Genomic DNA, 18,227 nt, shown 5'->3' with positions numbered 1-18,227 from the left:
TGAATTCAGTTGGAGTCAATTCATTTCGCATTCCTTATGTCGCCCCACCCAGACACCGACTCATTTCTTCCACGAATAAGATGTGTTTTTTATGCAACTTTCGACCCAGAGCAAGGCCCTAAGATAGCATACCAAGTCCCAGAAGGAACAATCACCACTCCAATACCAAATGCAGCACTCACTCCACACGTTATGCCAGTCCTGAATGGGGCCCTGCCAGAACCCGACGCTTTTGCTCTGAACTCTTCTTCGATTTCCGCCCGGCTGGGTTCAAAGCCTCCAACGCATAACAGAGGATTGTCTCAGCCTCATAGAAGCAAAGCAGGCACACCAATCATTGGTATATTTGACTTCAAATCCATCGCAGAGTATGTGATTCCGAAGGACCAGCTCTGTGGGCGTTTGGTTCGATGCAACACTCCGAGCCACCGCATCATTGGATTCCCCGTGAAACTGACTGGCTCCCGATATCGGGATGAGTTGCGACGGAATTCCTTCCGCTACAACCTGTGCTTCGTTTTTGATCGCATGGCCGACATCTCATGTTACGAGCCCATCGTGCGAAAGGTTGCAAGAGTCTTGCTCGCTTGCGAGGTAGGATGGATGAGGGTATCCCGCTTTGATGTAGACCCTGACTGCGGCTACGTAGCAAGAGTCTGGCCTTCTGTCAAGTCCCGACTGCTTGGCTACAATCCAGCCCATGTTGGAACAGTTGTATGAGGACTTGAACTCGTACTCTGAGACCTCCATTCCCATCGACAATTTCAACTCCATTGAGTTACAAATATTTCCGTTCTTTCCCAATCCACCTCGTGTTCATGATTGGCAAGTTCCTGTGGCTCTGCTGAACCTCGAGAAGAGAAAGGACCCAAGCTGGGACATCACCATGTCCAAGGTTTGTATCACTTTCGGAATTCTGGAACGGAGAGTAATTGATATGATGGCTACAAGATAACCCCTCATATCAACGGCGTTAACCACGCGCAGCGGATTGCTGACCTGGCCGATGCGAGCCCCGCCTTAACAAGGCATTGTCTGGAGCATCTGCTGTGAGTTCAGTTCCTCATCAAGGTGGCTAGCCAAAACACTAACACCCGTGAAAATAGGTTTTACCAATGCATTATTATGATTGACATCTTTCAGTACAGTAACATGTATACTTTCAAGTCAAGTATTCAGTGGTTGGCAGAAGATCAGGGTGTGCGAGAAGAGTGCCCGCCGTATGTTACATTGCCTGGCAAGTCGTGCTACGCGACATCTTGGGCGAAGGCAACTCACGTTACTTTCAGGTTTCCCTCAATCATCTCTCACGGACTTGCTGCATCTCTATTCTCGGCTCAAGCCAAGTAAAACTATCCACAGTTGGATGGAAGAGAACAATATTACGGAGCGTGGAATTGACCCACAGCGTTTTGTCACTTTCGGCACAATCAAGGGTTTCCTGAGACGAGTACATCGCTGGCCTGTTCTCCTGCCTCGAGAGAGGACACTGAAAAAGGGGAAAAATGGTGCCTTAATGAAGGATGCTGCATCCATCTTGACATCTTCAAATAAGCCACCCAATGTAACCAAGCGTGGGGAAGCATCTAATTCTGCAACCAAACCAGCAACACGCACACGACAGACGTCCACCTCTACACCCTTTCCGAACCAAGTCAGCTTTCCACCAGTACCCATCCCAGCTGTTGTCCCCCCACCGAACCCGCTTCATTAGAAAGTACATCAAGAACCTCTGTAACGACGGGAGGCATGCTCCGAGGTACGTCTGCTGCGAGAGCAGAGCCCAAAGATGCCATTATAGAAAAACTTGGGTCAATGCTCGACGGGTCACACAATTCCGATGAGCTATGCACGATGTTTCGAGTCAGTTGGCATGAGTTGGAGAAGTATCTTGCCATCATTGGAGGGGCGGATAAAGAACAGAAATATGATGAAGTTCTGGATCATGACACCGCGGAAGTAGATCGATTCGGGAGAGTTCGCATTATATACCGATAAGTATGTAGAAGATGGGTGCGAAATTCGATTATAAAACTCGGCGTTTCTTTGGACGGGTTCCGCCAATTTTTACGGGTGTGCGGTCGGTTACTCGTTGTATTAACTTCCGAATATCCTCCCCTTCGGTAGACGCGATGGCACGAACGACCCCCTCCCTGCCTTGGCCGAATCCTTTGAAGTTGAAATACAGTTGTAACGTCGAATAAGGGTTTGGAAGAGTTTCTTGCATCCTTCGAATATGTTTAAATATGCTAATGGCGCATTGATATCCAGCTTCGTAGCCTGAACGTTGAACTTTCTTAAACCCGACTTTCCCTCCACTTGCGGTATGCAGGCACCCAAGCATCCCATTTTTTGAGTTTGCACCGACAAGCGACATGATGGTGTTGTTGCGAGTTGACTGCACGTAAACTTGGAGGGGAATAACTTCGGTTGGGTGGGATGCTATGGCCCGGAAAGCTGGAGCTTTGGATCTTGTTATTGGTCCTGTCGGTTCCATGGCAGTAGAAAATCCTCTCTGGGCTTCCAAAGGGCTGGAAAGCCGTTCGGAGAACAGTCTCCTCGGTAGAGAGCTCAACAAGCGCCACATTTCTTGGGCCTTGTGATGAAGGGGGGCGTGACAGAAAAATGTGCTTGTGACTCTGAGAACATTGTCACACGAATCCAGCCTTCACCGTTTTTGGTTCTCACCAGTGTAACGATGTCGGTGCGTATCACTACTGTTATCCAACTGGGGAGACCGCTGCTAAGACACTTTCTATAGCTGGCTAACTCCTTATATCGAACCGTGTTCAAGCGGAATTCCGTCTTTGTGTCAACCGTATTTGCCGGAGCCTTTGCATTCGGAATTGGGTTCGACCTCGGTATTTCAAAGATATGGGATACTTGGAACCAAGGAGTGAGGATTTGTGGTATCCACTGTCTCGTACCGTTTGGCACTAATTCATATCTAATGCTAGAAACAATGGAAGGATATCCGATCGAAATATGTTGAATCTTCTGAATCTTCTGATGACTAGTTTTTGCCATCTCCTAGCGGAGATGTCATGTAGCCCACTCCGTTTCCCTTAACCAGACAGTTACCTCCAACTGCACGCACCACGCTGTCGTATGGACCCATTTGTCTGTTTGACCTATAACGGACGGAATTAGCCGTTTTTGAATTGAAGCTTTGCCTAGCGCTTATTTCCTGAGAACGCACCAAAACTGTGAACTTCCTCTGATGAATTTTCGACGTTCTCGCATCGCTCATTGGGTGACACGACCCACCGCGTCATGTCGTTGCAATTCATCTCTTCCTCCTGGAGTGGCATTGAAATATGCTGAGAAACTAAAAGCTCGAATGGAAAGGTAAGCATTTGTGATGTCCCACTGAGATATACATAATAGTCTAAAGGAGTTGAAAGTGAAGGTGTAAATAACCTGAGTGAGCTCAAAACCAAGCTGGGACCGAAACCTGTGGAGTTTGTGGGGGAATTGGCAGGGAAGAAATCTGAGTCTGCCACACCTTCCGCTTCTTACTCTCAGCTGCGGGAGAAAGTACGCTCGAATCTCGGAAGGAAGGATAGTTCGCCTATCAAGGCGAGTGTCATTTTGGATCTTTGGCGCACATCAAATTAATGCCCATTGCATTGCTAGCCGCTATCCACCCTACTTAACATCCCAAAACTCTTACAAACACCCCATACCCTAGAGCAGGTGTCTGCTCTCTGGAATTTTTACCATGCCTCACGATCAGAAGGAACAGGAATCGGGTTCCTCTCTGCCTCTGTCCCCCTAGGTAAATACGAAGCTATAATCGAGCGCGCCAGGAAATACCCTACGTTCCTGTTGCCCCTGGCAAGAAGGACAACAAACACGGGGGAAGATGCAACGGGTGGGGAGCAAGAGTTTGGGACTGAATTTTTCTTCCTCGAATGGGGATTTCACCCTCCCCCTCCCCCTCCATCCTCGATTGATCCTGTTGAAGCACTTATGAATTCACCGGACTCAGATTCTCCCCCCGCCTCTCTACCTATGCGCCTACCTCCTATCACCACGGTGTTGTTCACCACGCTGCAAGAATACAAGCTTCACGGATCATTTGCTCAACCGCGTCTCGTTTTAACACATTATCCCGACCTCTCTCACACACACGGCACCGTCCTTTTGCGTGGGGAGATCACGAAATCGCCATCAGGGGGATATCTGCTCAGTCAGATGGACGCGCAGTTATTAGCGATGGGTTTGCAGCGGTTTTACCTCCCCGCTGAAGGAGCCGCAGGACAAGAGGCGTTCAGCCTCTTGAAACTCTTCCATGAAGATCCAAGCAAGTTCAACTATGAGCAGCTAATGAAGTATGAAGATGTGGGACTTGGTTCATAAAAGTTGATCTGCCCGAGTCCTTGTTCAGCTGTATGAAGCATTCAGATTAAAATATACGGAATTCTAACTGCTTTGTTGCGTATTTCATTTCAGCTCACTTGTAACGGTCGCCTGGTGACGATGGACTGATTGAATAGAGGAAGGGGGGAGTGGGATTGGGTAGTTGATGGGGACCGGACATTGTCTGATTAAGAGGAAAAGGGCAATGGCTACTTGGGTCTATTCCCTACCTAGTCCAAAGGCTTCGGGTTGAAAGAGGGCTTTTCGCCTGGTGATACGGCGCAAGTGCCCTACCCGTTGTCCGGACCTATAATCCCATCTAAAGCAAGTGGGGAGCGTGAAGGAAGCAAATTCAATTGCCCTTAATACAAGCAGTGGGGATCTACCTTTAATACAAAGGGGTTTCAGGGGTGGACATGAAGGACTCAAGCAGCAGCGTGGAACTTATTATTGCGGTTCGACTCAAATGGCCACACTAGTTTTTTTTTTTTTCTCATCGGCCGTAATTTCAAAGAAAACATGGACACTAGCAGGGGCGCTGGATTCATTCAACGGGCAGATGTAGCGCAACCGATGAACTAAACGATACCACCCCAGTGTCTCGTTGCTTCCATCTTTCGTAATGCCCATTACCCCCCTCGGCGATTGACCGATGTATGTACCTCCTCCAACCTTAAGTAATTGGGCACCGTTCCGATATGACTAAGAAGGAGGCGGGTGAAATGTCCAATAATAATGCCCTCATGAATTCTGCCAATACACATACTAGCACGGGGACGACAACGTCCAAAGCGTCCCTTGAATTTCAGCCTGAGAGGGAACCACGAACACCGGTCCAAAGCTTGACGTGCAAATTTAGCAAAGGCTGGCGAAGACTTTGGCTTCATGATGGGTCGCGAGGATTTCCAGATGGGTAACAGCGACAATCGTAAACCTCGTACTCACTATCAAGGGGTGGAAAAGAAATCATGGTAATCGAGTGTGTGTGGGGGGGGAGGGATAATGCAATGCATGCTTAAAAGTTACAAGGCCTACCGTGTCTTCCCTTCACCAATTTGGGGAGCTCGGGGATGGGGGGGGGGAGAAGGGTTTCCTGTGGGTTGGCCGGAGACTTTTCCGTGGTAATTCTTCGGTCTCTGAAGAACTTGGAGGCGAGGATCGCCAGCCTGTATGAAAGGGGGGAGGGGAGGGGAATGATGTGGCGCAGAGGGAGGGGGGAGGCACCCGTAAGTTGGGCAGACGACGGTTGAATCAATTGTTATCAGTACTGATGAGCTCGTTGTCCTGAACTAGCCAGGGAAGTCGAGGACAACGGTGGGAATAGCGTCGGCAGTGGGTTACAATTGATTCTGACCAAGATGGCGGCTAAGTCTGTCCGAGTTGGGGTCGTTCAGGAGACCGAAGCGCGCTCATCCTATCACAACGCAGTGACATTGATCGTCGGCGGTGATGGGGGGCTCATGGTTCACGGAAGCAGTGCAATGTGTGTGTGTGTGTGTGTGTGTGTCAATGATCCGGGAAGGGTTCTAAATACTGATTGCAGACATCAACAACCCTTAGAATTTTTTTTTTTTTTTAAAAAAAGGGGGGTTACCCTACTCCGAGCAGGGGGAGTGAGCGACGAGGAGGGATGCGGACAGATGGACAGAATGCTGTTCTCCTCGTTTATAAAAAAAGTGAAAAGCAATTTAGTGCTCGATTTGGTACCTATGATAGTGGTATCATGCAACAGGTGATACTGTACATGACCTCTCACCTTTATTTCTTTCTACCGCGCGGGCTTAGACGCCAACTCCATCTTTGGTTCCAGGCAAGTGATTCGAACCTGAAGTCGCTGATTTAATGTAGTACCATCGATCCTGAAGGGGAGCCTAGAGTTTGCGTTGTCGAGTCTCTCAAATGCATCCAGCAAATCCGATGGGGACAATAATTAATGGCTCCGCGCCGAATTAGGGCCAGGCATCAGCATGATTCAAGCTAACAGGCTGGGTGGGGTAATTTTAGTCACCCATTGATGATCGCATGCGCCGCACGCGCACGCGCAGGCTAGGCAGGGGGTTCGTTCGCGGTTCACCATGCAATGCAACGCTAAAATCGCAGCAAAGCAGGTAGCCCGGTCGCCTCTTCCGAGTGACGGCAGGTTTATGACTAGTGATAGCGAGCGACTTGGTCGCATTCCATGCCACCCAATGCATGAACTTGGGGCGTCGAAAACACCCAGTGACATATATCGTGGCATCGAGTTAAACACGCGCGTCGGAGCCAAACATTTTCAAAGACGATTAGTTTTGGTGCGGGTGACTGGCTGCAAAGCAGCTAGCTCGATTCTACCGAACCCACAGTTTGATGATCGTTGTTCGACGACATCATGCACGGTACCGAGTGACCATGCATGCATACCTCTCCGTCACTGCATTGCCATCCTCAGCCAGAATCTGACAAGACCGTACGTTGTCTCCCAGCACAGCGAAGAGCACTGTTGCAAGATTATGCATCAAACTTGGCGCCGGCAGTGGATGGACATCCTGATATCAGTGGCACTACTAGTATGTAACAGCAATTATTTGACTTTACAATTTTTCTCCCTCGAGATACACCGAGCATGCGCCATGTCTTCACTCGCGAATTTAGCAGCCCTAAGCATCCTCCTATCTTTTTTATTTAAGATCCCAGCTTTTATAAAACCTGTACATAATGTTCATCTCGCAATTCGTACGTTGGTTTGCGGCGTTCATGCAAAGCCGTCGATCAGCGCGCGCCACACAGAGTTTAGGCGAAGCGCAAGCGCTAATATATATAGCGCTCTTGGATGGCAGAGTTGAACGGGCGAATAAAGTCATCATTAAAACTTGAATTGTCGGACGGTCCAAAGAACGACCGAATTCATTGGACAACTTGTCCGAGTCATTTGTTCTCAGTGTGACGGTCAATATGACGACACCGTACCAAGGCCCGTGCGTTCGACCTGCATATTGCTTACGATGTTGCGAGTGACACCCCATTTCATTGGAAAAATTTCGACCCTTTCCTCCACACAGAAATACCAGCCATACGAGTCTAGGACATCTGGGTCATGCATGGGGGAAACTCAATCGTCGCAATCGCCGTATCGATTCTTTTGAAGCGTTGTTACTATGAAAGGCCGGCGGCCGCGGTGCCCGCGGTGATGATGGGCTGGTGTTGGATTTCAACGCATATGATGAGTACTGATCTGACCCCTGAACAAAAAAACCCTCAGGGCACCCAAGGGTGGATCTACGTCATAGAACAAATTTATGTTTGTTCTAGAATACATCATGAGTGTTGGGTGACAGTCCTCTCCTCATAGGGTTATTCTCGGTGAGAATTATATCAAGGGACTCGTTTTGCATGCTATCATCGTCATGAGACCGGTCATGCATGTCAGCTTTCAGTGCGTAGAATTAGCATCAGCGTCGGGACTACTAGAAACCCACGTACATTCCAAAATATATACAGAGGGACGTACTGTCGTCCATCGTTGAAGCAATAATGAACGGGTTAGTACTGCTCGCTCGCTCGGAGAGAGTTTATCGTCTTATCAGTAACTACGTTGGAAGAAGAAGTTCCACTAGCCGCCTAGTTGATGCCAGGAAGCAACCGCTATCAAGACGCGATAACGGAAATAATATAGCGCGAGATGAAGCCGGTCCACATGTGTGCATGTGTGTGTGTGTGTGTGATTGCATCACGCAAATGTTGGTTGACGGGGGAATGCAATTGCAATGCACATTTAAGAGATCCAGGCACTATTACATCAGCCCAGTCAGCTATCCAGGAACGGGATCAAACCAATAGGCAAAAGTACAACTGAAGAAATAAGAAATCATGCGCCATTATACTTTGCCCAGGTCCCTCCCCCCGCCCCCATCGGCGAACAGTACTGTATGAGAACTTAGCGCCCCGGAATATCATAATGGACGTTGCCGCATTCTCAGGAAAAGTTTTGCATCCATTGGTTCACATGAAAAAGGAGTTGTTGCCTTTGTGTTGGCCCGGCCACGCGCATGCGCATGTGCGCGCGCGCAATCCTTGTGGAGCCATCCAGGGTTGTATCGTCATGAGATTATCAAGCAAAAGACAACGGTCTAGAAGTCAGCTCCCCCCTAACTCAGGTTCAGATCTACCATTAGGGTCTTCCCTATTCCCCAAGCAACGCGATCAACACGGCTGGAAGAAGACGAAGACGCAAAGGAAAATCTACGGTCCCCTTAGATAGTCCAAACCATCCCAAAGCTCTGCAGCGGGAAACACCACCCACCCCCTTTGCTACTCTTTGCTAGCGTTGGCGGCTTGCCGTGAATCAAGGTTCCCATCGGCACGTACGTTATCTTCTTTTCCCACCGCCCTCAGAGTCGCTCCAGAACTTCTCGAGCTTCCTCTTGTCGTCGGCGAACGATAGCGCGGACCACTTGACCGATCACCGCATTCTCATCTCCTTCGTTACCACCCCACCACTCTACCTCATCGCCGATTCCACCTTTTGCGTCCAATCTCCCAAGGTCATCTTGAGACAAGACGACACAATTAATGAGCGATAGAGGCTGTCGCACGTCCCATCTCGTGAGGACGGGTTTTGCGAGAAGGGAATGTGGTGGTACGACCGAACGACTGCTATGAAGGTCATCGAAAATGTACCCCACATCCCGTTCGTCGATAGGGAGTTTCCTGAATGGGGAGGTGGATTTGGTTAGAACACGAGTTATCATTGCCCCCCCCCGACAGTATTATGCAAGTGGGGACCAGACGAAAAATAGAAAAGTGGTCATACAGGTCCCGAGCTTACTCACCTTTGAAGCCCATCGGGTTCAAGTCTCCCTTCGCGGACAGCGAGATCTTTTGTAAGAGAAGCGTAGAGCTTCCATCTATTCTTAGAAGGGAGGGGGTGAGGGATCGGCTTGCCTGCCAGCTGACATATGATGTAACTCGCAATATGCAAGCCGAATATAGATGGAAGTGGGCCTGGAAGAGGGGTTTTTGTGTTTACACGCGTGACGCGTGTGGGGGTGGTTGGCAGAAAGAAAAAAAAAAAAAAACGAGTGTGTGAACAGTTGGTATCAGTGGATCGGCGATAGGCTCACCTATCACCGGAAGGATTCTGACGCGGAAATTATCGAGCGCGCCCAGTTCATGTACGGATCCTTTCTGAAACTCGTCTTCTGGAAGGGGTAAAAGCTTGACCTGACTAGGCACCTCTGTAGAATAGACCACGCTGCACACACACATTCATGCGCGCCATTAGATTAAATAAAAAGGATGGGGTTGTTAGGGGGGGAGGGTTTGCATCACACCCTTGGTGAGAAATAATAGCGGGAACTTACGGAATCCCTTGGTCAATGCCGTTCAGTCTTAACCGGCGCCTGACAGAACGTGCGAGAGGGTCTTGTTGTGTAAAGGCAATGTCGCTGTTGGTGATAAACACAGGGACGTGGAAGATTAAACACTTGAGCGATACCTCGGGCAGCGGGAAGGAGGGGGGGTTGGGGGAAAGAATAGCATGGGAAGGGGACGCTCACCTTATCTGCACCCTTGTTGGATCCGACTTGGCTCCAGCCCCCATTGATGCGAAGATCTAGATTGAAAAGGGAACAACCCCCGAAAGTGCACGGGTAGTCAGTCCATCATATTCCCCCCCCCCCCAGAAACGAAATGATACGATCGTTAAGCGTTGGGACGATCATGGCTTGTTTTGGGTCACAAGGAAACGTCTTCTTCTTACCGGAATGCAGTGTCGATGGCAGTGCGTGAGCAGGTCCACCTATTGCAAGTGTGAGAGCGCGTAGCCACATGCGCGAGGGGGGGGGGGGATATAGAAGCAAGGGTGCACAAAAGATAAGTGACAATCCCATGGTTGTATGAGGAAGCCGATAGGCACAAAGTAGAAAAAAAAAAAAGCAGTCACCTTTGTGCTAATGTTGTCGATCGCGTCTACCGGAAGTATGAGGAATAGAGCGTTAGCATCAAGGAAGAAGAAGAGAAGGAGAAATGAGTAGCGTCGTTGAGGAAGGCACTGCCAGGGATAAAAATAAATGGCGGTGGCTCACCGATCACCCAGTCCGCTCCTTGAAGAAGCTCATACCCCTGTGTGTTATCCTGCCATAGTTCTATTCGGGCATCAATGTTGGCCCAGGGAGCGACTCGGCTGAAGAATTGTTTGCACGCGGTGACTTTTGGAATACCAACGTCAGCGAGGACGGCGCAAGCGTGACGATTGAGACTGCTGAGGGAGACGAGGTCAAAGTCGATGAGCCGTATGTTGGAGACGCCGCTTTGAAGACCAAAAAACACGCGATGGAGAACCAGTTCCGGAAGATGCATAAAAAAGGAAGTGGTTATGTAATTCAATTAACCAAAATTTTTATTTTGTTCTGTTTTTTTTTTTAACTTTTTTTCGAAAAAATTTTTACCTTCGGAGAAGCATGAGAGCGGCCCAACTACCAACTCCGCCGCAACCAACAATCACCACGGACGCACAACGGACTTTGTTCATAGCTTGAGACCCGAAAAAGGCATAGTTCCTTGCTAAGAACTCGCGGATGAGGTCGTCATCGAACTGGGGCGTGACCTTTTGCTCTCGGCTATCATTCTGAGGTGCGATAGGGTTGCCAACACTACGGTTAGTTGTTTTGTTGTTCGGCGTACGCGGGACCGAAGGTGAAATACGAGAGAGAGCTTGTCGTCGTGTGGTGCTGCGCTTGTAAGTATCATAGGCAAAGAAAGCTACGGTGGTGAGAGAAGAAGCGATGACGGCGGCGATGAAAATATCTTTGGAAGGATGAGGGAGTGCCATGTGTTTGAATGTATTTGTGGAGGTTGTTGAAAGGTGTTGGGGGGTGTTGGGGGATGTTGATATTTGCGGCTGGTGGGGGGAGTAGTAAAGAGATCACCAGCCAATGACGAATTGAAGACGGGCGCCAATATGAATAGAGGGGGGTTGGGGGTCGAAAGAGGGGTTGATGGCAGATCTTAACTCGTAGACCCAATTGGAAGGTTTGCAAGCCACCAAGTCGTATGGGTAGAAATAGATAGGAGGATGGGTTGGACTTGAGTCTAACCCAGTTGTTATCACCTTACTTACTTGAGGAGGACAGTGTTTATGGACGATTAGGAGGAGAGAATTGGATGGAGGTCCAGGATTTGGAACGCTATGCTGCTGTTGGATACTAGAGAAGCAGAAATGACGAATGGAACTTCCGATCGGTTATCGGAATGGAGGTGACATAAACATCATTTGGGGTGTTTTATTTTACTCTGTTTTGTTTGTTCGTTGTGATCCAATTCTGGTAGGTTCTCTCCCGAAGAAGGGAATGATGGATGGGAAACAGCGCAGCTCCGCCATTACAGGATAAGGAAAAGGATCTGCCACTAGGTGATCTGGACCTTGAGTTTCGTCCTCTAAGGGGAGAGGGGAGAGGACCCTTATCTATATTTTAAGCGCCTTGTTTACGTCCGTGGGCGCGGACGCGGGTTCACTAAAGTTGGGCGGGAGAGAGATTGAATTGGAGGACACGAGAAGTGTATTAGAAAAAAAGGTTAATAATGGATCAATAAATAGAGAGTGGGGAGTTGCATTCAAGGTCAACCCCCGACGAGTAAGATGTATGCATTGAAATAAACGGTGCTTTTTTTTTTTTCAAGTGTTTTGTTGAAAAAATGATGAGATCTCGTGTACAGTTCTCTCAAAACGGAAACTCATTTCCAGGCGCAATATAACACACTATTACCTGTTATAGCAACTAGGATCAGGTAAGATTATACCTAATATTTATATTTGTTTGTACCTCATTCAAACATCTGTATTATATAGAACCCTTTGGGTTGTTTTTTTATCCCCCTCCCCTTCGGAGGTATTTTTTTCAACTCACTCATCTACAAAGTTGAACTCCTTTTTGTCATCCACTCTTCAACTCACTCCGTATCCCTTAACTCATTCACAACAATGAACGGGTCTGACATTCACCAACACCATCCTCAGCAGCAAACTAATCAACAACAACAATCTCAACCGCCCCCTCAGCAACAACAACCCCAACAACCACCACCACCACAACAACAACAACAACCTCCTCCCCCACATCCACTCAACAACAACAACCTCCCCAACCACCTCGTCCTCCTACCCTTCAACCTTCCCCTCAAGATTATTTCCAAACTCCTTCCCATCCTCCTCCACCCAACTTTCCACGTCAACGTCCTCGCGATGACTTGCCTGACCATCCTCCTCCTTTTGCCCCTTACGATGATAGGCGCGAGCCCGAACCTCCCGTTGAACGCGGCGATTCAGGCGAAGATTCTGGTATCGTCCCCTCCACTTTTTCGATCCACCAATTTCGTCCTCACTTCAACTAGCAGCCGATGATCAACTAAGCTTTCAAGCCCTCAATGCTGATGGCACTCCCAAGAGGCCTATGAATGCCTTTCTTCTCTACGCCGTCAGTCTCTCTCTCTCTCTCTCTCTCTCCCCTCTCTGATCAAAACACTCTTTTAGAAAAAACGTCGTCCTCAGATCTCTAATAACCACCCTACCATGCGAACAGGTGAAATCAGCAAGGTCCTCAGTAAAGAGTGGCAGACTATGGCAAAGACGGAGAAGCAATACTATCAGGACAAGGCTAAAAAGTCGGTACCGCACAACTCACTTGGCCCATTCACCAATAATTCTCTTTTCGTCTCCCTTTCCCACATATTCCAACATCATCATATATCTCACTCCCCTTCTTCGTTTTCAACAGGCTCAAAGATACATTCAACCTTCGATGGCCCGATTATGTCTACAAACGTCGTCCCAACAATTCCCGCAAGAAGCGCCGAAACAACGCTGGCCCTGATTCTCCCATCATCGAAGACGGTTCATCCCGCCGCGAGAGTGAAGGCGTAGATAATCATTACGGTGAGGAGTCTGGAGGAGATGAGGCTGATGGTTCCCCCAGCATCGTCGTGAGTCCAACTCTATACTCCGATTCAAGGTTGCTGACCTTTCTGCGTGTGTTTTTGTTTTGTCGATTGTTTTGAAAAATAAAAAATAAAAATCAAAACTTGACCTCGACGTCATCCTCAGCAGCACCGTCCACCCGTTGTACCCGAGCCCAACATCCCAGGCCGCATGTATCCGCCACCCGGCGCTCCTGGTTATTCCTCCTACGAAGACGCCTACAACTATCCTTACTACCCTCCAGGACAAGCTCCTTCTCAGCAACAGCCACCTCCTCATCCTCAAGGATCCAACCGATTACCTCCCGTCTGGAGCTCCCATGAACCCACTCGATCGCCCTACGATGGTCCCAATCGGTCAACATCCGGCGCTTCCGCCGGTTACTCACCCATTAACGAAGATGGTCAGCAATGGTCCGCAGGTCCTCGTTCTGGTAACGGTGTCTCGAATCCACCAGGTTGGCAAAATATCCTTCAAGCAACTCCGTCCAGTGCAGGCCCTCTGTCTTCAACCCGTGCTCTTCCAAGAACCTCCTCAGCCGATCAGTCTCCGATCCAATCACCTGCTGAAACGCCCTATGGTACAAATCGTCCTCCTCGCGAATGGAATCAAGGTCCTACCGCTGTCGGTGGCAGTCGTCAGCAATTCCAGACTCTCAACGCCCCGCTGTATCCATCCGGTCAACATCGTCCTGGACGAAATAGTCCCCCATTGTACTCGGGAGGGAATGGTCCGAGTCCAGGGATGGCAGGTGGAAGTGGTCCGTCAGGACTAGGAGCTTATGCAAGTACGTCGCCAAACATCACTACTTTGGTTCGATCGCCCGTACTTCCGGCGATTTCGACACTCGATGGGCATACGCCGCATTTGTCGTACTCGACTCCGCAGCAACCATCGTCTAATTTAAGAGAGACTGGGTACTCTCCACATTTGCCCCCCATTGGAGGTCGTTCAAGTACTCACGGAAACCACTCTTCAGACAGTAATTCTCGCCCATTTAATCCTCCCTTTGGCAGCCGCGATGGTCCAACAGACCCCTGATCTTCTCTACTACTACTACTACTATCAAGAAATGGTTTTCCCGTTTTTTTTTTTTTCCGGCAACTCGTTCACGTTCATTTGCTGTCCTTTTGTGGTTTGGAACGGGTCGCGACAGCTCTTCGGCTCAACACGGTAGGCAAGGTGGACAAGTGCATGGGAAGAAGGGGGGGGGGGAAGGCAACTGGGATTTGTTCATCATCATCATCATCAGGAGAAATAACAATAATAGCGATTCCGGCCCAGTGCACCTTCCCACCGGTGAACTCTTTCTCTTGTGTTCTTTTTTTTTTTTACAACTCTTTCTTAATCACCAACCCACCAACCACCACTTGTTTCACAACGTTGAGGTCGGAGCCATTAGATGAAAAACAAAAATAATTGGAATTGGAATTTACATGTTTGATGTCTCCACGTTTGTTCTCCCCCCTCGCCCTGCCCCCAAACAATCGCTCTTCCTTTTGCCAGCTATATTTATTGCTCAATTCTCTTCCATTACTGACCTGTCAAATTTTTGTCCGTTCTAGTGCCTGCGTCCTATTACGATAGTTGTATTTTTTCTTTTTTTCTTCCTTCTTCCCAGCTCTCAGTTTCTTTCTTGGTACTTTTTTGCTCTCGTCTTAGTTCAGTTGACTCTCTCTACTCGGAAAAGTACTCACTCATATTATACCGCTATTCACCCCCCGATTTGATAACATCCTTTCGATCGTTGTCCAAGTGTACGTTGTCCGCCTTCGTTTTTTTTTTTCACCCAACTTGAGGTTTGAGGGTGATCATGAGCTTTCGAGGGTGGTCGACGTCAACAAGTATAAGCAAGCGTCCCTGCGGTTCATTCTCAAGCTCTACGCCTTGCCTGCCCCCCCTTGGGTGCCCATCCCTTTGGCGAGAGCGCCCGCCCTTTGGATAGCGATCGAATCCCTCCTCCGTTACGCGCACTGGTGTGTATTTTCGTTATTTTCTAAAAGAAAGCGTCAGAGCATTTCGTCACAATCACCAGTGCTTAAGCAAGCCCATCGTTTCGATAACCCATCAAGACCCCTCAGTTTGAAACTTTCTCTTCCTTCTACCTTTAAAATGTCGGATCCTTCACCATCCTCTCGTCGGCCTACGACGCCTGCACCATCATCATCATCTCCTAGCGTTCCAAGTAGCAACACCAAATTTACAAAGTTTCTCCAGCGTGCACATCAAGCGCGAGATCGTTCCGGGTCCGTTAATGAGGGGCCAAATTCTTCTTCATCTGGCGTCGTTGAATCATTTGAATCCCCTATACCGCGCGTTCAAAAATCCTTGACTAGGAAGACAAGCAGACTCTTTGGAAAGCGTGACAGAGACAGAGACGAACGTCGTTCAGAAGGAAGTACGAGTTCCGATCGGGCAAGTGTCGTCGAGAGCCCGCCGACCAACGAGCTCTCACTGACAACTTCTGGGACATCTACAAGTACGTAGCAACCCCTCCCCTCCTTCCCCTTCATGCGCTATCGCCTTGCTGAGGACTTCGGTTGTTGTCTTTGGGGGGGAACTCAGATTCGGTTCTGAATGGCTCTCCTCCACCGAGAATGCCAGAGATTTCGGGCCGTTTGTCAGGCTGGTTTCAGCACGCCTTCTCATCCACCTCAGACCTTACCAATATACCTTCCAACGTGATCCAATCATCCACTCCTCCCAATTATCTCCTGTCCCAATCGGTCCCCCCTTCTTCCTATAATTCCAAATCAGGAAAATTGGTTTCGGGATCCCCTGGGCGATCTATCATGTCACATATTCCGGGGAAAGCTGGCGTCGAGCGCGTTGTTCGGTATTTCCTGGATTCGGATGTCGCACAACCCGACAAATGCGTGGACCCCATCTGGATATTGGGAGTGGAACATCCTGGCTATGACCCATCGTCTCTCATCCTTCGCGAGATTCCTACACGTTTGAGGCGTGATTCGACGGATTCAGCTTCCATTATCAGCCGGCACTCGACCCGGAGGGACAATTCCGGTTCTTCTTCTATTGATCGATCTCAGTTAGCGCCTTCGCCTGGAAAGCAAGTGCAGCCACGAGACCTAGGATGGCCTGCATCGTTCTATGACGATTTTACCTCTCGGATATGGCTAACGTATCGTTCGCAATTCTCCGCTATCCGGGATCATTCACTCCTCAGCCTCGGGAGGCCCGTTCCTCTTACTCCCGAAACCTTGTCGACGGTGGTGGAGGATTGGGTGGGGCGAGGTACTGAGATGCCCAGCACAAGCCCGCCAAAGCGGTGGGTTTGGGGCGGCGAGAAAAGCTGGACGAGCGATTCTGGATGGGGTTGTATGCTCCGGACGGGTCAATCCCTCCTTGCCAACGCCTTGATACATCTTCAGTTAGGAAGGGGTATGTCCCATTTATTTTATTTTATTTTAGTCCAGTTATGCCTAATTGATGTTTCCATCGTGACACTAGACTGGAGGAAACCTAGCCATCCATCGAATACTACAGAGTTTGCAACTTACGTCAAGATCGTGACTTGGTTCTTTGATACACCATCACCTTTGGCACCATTTGGCGTACACCGGATGGCCCTTGCCGGAAAGGAACTTGGGAAAGATGTGGGTAGTTGGTTCGGCCCCAGCACTGCCGCGGGCGCGATCAAGTTCGTTCCGTCCCATTCGTCTTTACGAGTGAATATGATATTGAGGCACCCATTTATCCAGGACTCTTGTTGGCACTTTTCCAGCATGCGGTCTCTCTGTATCTATCGCGGTGGATGGGGTTCTGTACGAGTCAGAAGTTTACGCAGCTAGCAATGTGCCTCAACCCATTGCGCACCAACCGTCTATTTCACAGTCCTTGACCAGTGGGGCGTCATCCAAACGGCACAAGGGACGGCGCAGATGGGGTGGGACTGCTGTTCTCGTCCTGGTGGGTGTCCGGTTGGGCATTGACGGCGTGAACCCAGTGTATCACGAGAGCATAAAGGTCACAAGCTCGTTCTCTCTCTCTCTTAGGAGTTTTCGTAGTGCTGACAAACGTATGACAGAAATTATTTACTTTCCCCCAGTCGGTCGGCATCGCGGGTGGGAGACCTTCGTCTTCCTACTATTTTGTTGGGTATCAGGCTGATCAGCTATTCTACCTTGATCCTCATCACACTCGAGCGTGCGTGCCGCTGCAATCGGTGGCGGACAGTTTAAATCCTTTTCCGTCAACGTCTTCATCACTACGTACATCATCCTCGCTTGAAACTCCAGAAGTCACCTCCCTTCGACCAGCTTCCAACAAACGCGGGACTCCAAAGATAAGGTACAGCAGAGATGATGCTGATGTAGCAAAGTGGCCGGATAGTTCCAGCTCGTCTCCAGTACCTTCAGAAGCCTCCGTAGACCCCGTTATCAATTATTACGCAAATTCCTACGCTTTCTCCGATATACGCACGTACCACTGCGACCGGGTTCGCAAAATGGCTATCACATCTCTGGATCCCAGCATGCTTCTTGGGTTCTTGTGCCGAACCGAATCTGAATGGAAGGATCTTCGATCCCGGATGAACGAGGTATGCTTTTTTTTTTGGTTGCATACTATACCAAGAGGCTCTCTTGACGGTCTGCATTAGTTGGGAAAGCCTAGGGCCATTTTCTCCATCCAGGACGAACCGCCAGTTTGGCGGGAGGATTCAGATGATGAAATTGGATTGGAATCCGTTTCTGGCACGGAGTCTGATGTGGCTTCCCTGAATGATGATACCAACTCTGACGCCGTTGAAATCCCTCCCGATGAAAGCATCCTTCAAGATTTTGAAGAGCTCGACATTGACCCACAGCGTCCGCATGGCCCCGTTGACACGTTTGACTCACCAGGTGCGAGCGATACTGGAGAAGACAATTGGACTCCGCCGCAGCCCTCGCAA

At 49.3% G+C, this 18,227-nt stretch overlaps 8 protein-coding genes across 8 annotated transcripts; 6 read left to right on the top strand and 2 right to left on the bottom strand.

Moving 5' to 3' along the window:
• Positions 1-22: 22 nt before the first annotated feature.
• On the top strand, positions 23-2,271 carry EI90DRAFT_3063189 (nitrogen permease regulator 2-domain-containing protein). The gene is made up of 6 exons (XM_039060708.1): positions 23-594; positions 650-895; positions 952-1,049; positions 1,107-1,237; positions 1,290-1,626; positions 1,683-2,271. Exons 1-6 carry the CDS (start codon positions 37-39, stop codon positions 1,996-1,998), a joined length of 1,686 nt encoding a protein of 561 aa, XP_038914660.1. The 5' UTR covers positions 23-36; the 3' UTR covers positions 1,999-2,271.
• Positions 2,027-2,497, bottom strand: EI90DRAFT_2924303 (uncharacterized protein; the record flags this gene model as incomplete). Its single annotated transcript, XM_039054857.1, has 1 exon — positions 2,027-2,497. The coding sequence occupies one exon, from the start codon at positions 2,495-2,497 to the stop codon at positions 2,027-2,029; it is 471 nt and encodes a 156-aa protein (XP_038914659.1).
• A 264-nt stretch (positions 2,498-2,761) lies between these two features.
• Positions 2,762-2,993, top strand: EI90DRAFT_2855542 (ubiquinol-cytochrome C reductase UQCRX/QCR9-like protein; the record flags this gene model as incomplete). The annotated part of the gene is made up of 2 exons (XM_039053767.1): positions 2,762-2,896; positions 2,958-2,993. Coding segments are annotated over 2 exons (171 nt in total), but the record flags the coding sequence as incomplete, so codon positions are not given.
• A 227-nt stretch (positions 2,994-3,220) lies between these two features.
• Positions 3,221-4,362, top strand: EI90DRAFT_3125412 (ATP11 protein-domain-containing protein; the record flags this gene model as incomplete). The annotated part of the gene is made up of 3 exons (XM_039063824.1): positions 3,221-3,348; positions 3,405-3,585; positions 3,637-4,362. 3 exons carry the CDS (start codon positions 3,221-3,223, stop codon positions 4,360-4,362), a joined length of 1,035 nt encoding a protein of 344 aa, XP_038914657.1.
• Positions 4,363-8,729: 4,367 nt separating this feature from the next.
• Positions 8,730-11,170, bottom strand: EI90DRAFT_2924648 (uncharacterized protein; the record flags this gene model as incomplete). The annotated part of the gene is made up of 9 exons (XM_039054870.1): positions 8,730-9,048; positions 9,171-9,342; positions 9,462-9,592; positions 9,702-9,785; positions 9,897-9,952; positions 10,100-10,138; positions 10,283-10,308; positions 10,425-10,648; positions 10,788-11,170. The coding sequence occupies 9 exons, from the start codon at positions 11,168-11,170 to the stop codon at positions 8,730-8,732; spliced, it is 1,434 nt and encodes a 477-aa protein (XP_038914656.1).
• A 2,009-nt stretch (positions 11,171-13,179) lies between these two features.
• EI90DRAFT_3063174 (uncharacterized protein) lies at positions 13,180-14,732 on the top strand. Its single transcript, XM_039060707.1, has 2 exons — positions 13,180-13,317; positions 13,439-14,732. The coding sequence occupies exon 2, from the start codon at positions 13,484-13,486 to the stop codon at positions 14,351-14,353; it is 870 nt and encodes a 289-aa protein (XP_038914655.1). The 5' UTR covers positions 13,180-13,317; positions 13,439-13,483; the 3' UTR covers positions 14,354-14,732.
• Positions 14,733-16,104: 1,372 nt separating this feature from the next.
• EI90DRAFT_2924394 (uncharacterized protein) lies at positions 16,105-17,124 on the top strand (the record flags this gene model as incomplete). Its single annotated transcript, XM_039054860.1, has 3 exons — positions 16,105-16,512; positions 16,576-16,714; positions 16,784-17,124. 3 exons carry the CDS (start codon positions 16,105-16,107, stop codon positions 17,122-17,124), a joined length of 888 nt encoding a protein of 295 aa, XP_038914654.1.
• A 109-nt stretch (positions 17,125-17,233) lies between these two features.
• EI90DRAFT_2810383 (uncharacterized protein) lies at positions 17,234-17,846 on the top strand (the record flags this gene model as incomplete). The annotated part of the gene is made up of 3 exons (XM_039053530.1): positions 17,234-17,299; positions 17,361-17,508; positions 17,704-17,846. Coding segments are annotated over 3 exons (357 nt in total), but the record flags the coding sequence as incomplete, so codon positions are not given.
• Between the last annotated feature and the right edge of the window lie 381 nt (positions 17,847-18,227).

The sequence above is a fragment of the Cantharellus anzutake genome (assembly GCF_015039405.1).
Source record: "Cantharellus anzutake strain C23 chromosome Unknown EI90scaffold_32, whole genome shotgun sequence".
Taxonomy (NCBI): Eukaryota; Fungi; Basidiomycota; class Agaricomycetes; order Cantharellales; family Hydnaceae; genus Cantharellus; species Cantharellus anzutake.
Note: the sequence above shows the minus strand (reverse complement) of the source record. Positions and strands in the feature narration are given on the sequence as shown.

Coding starts and splice junctions, on each gene's coding strand:
- EI90DRAFT_3063189 (XM_039060708.1), top strand. CDS start 37: ATGTCGCCCCACCCAGACACCGACTCATTTCTTCCACGAATAAGATGT. Junction 1,050..1,106: donor CATTGTCTGGAGCATCTGCT/GTGAGTTCAGTT, acceptor CCGTGAAAATAG/GTTTTACCAATGCATTATTA. Junction 1,627..1,682: donor GCAACACGCACACGACAGAC/GTCCACCTCTAC, acceptor TACCCATCCCAG/CTGTTGTCCCCCCACCGAAC.
- EI90DRAFT_3063174 (XM_039060707.1), top strand. CDS start 13,484: ATGTATCCGCCACCCGGCGCTCCTGGTTATTCCTCCTACGAAGACGCC.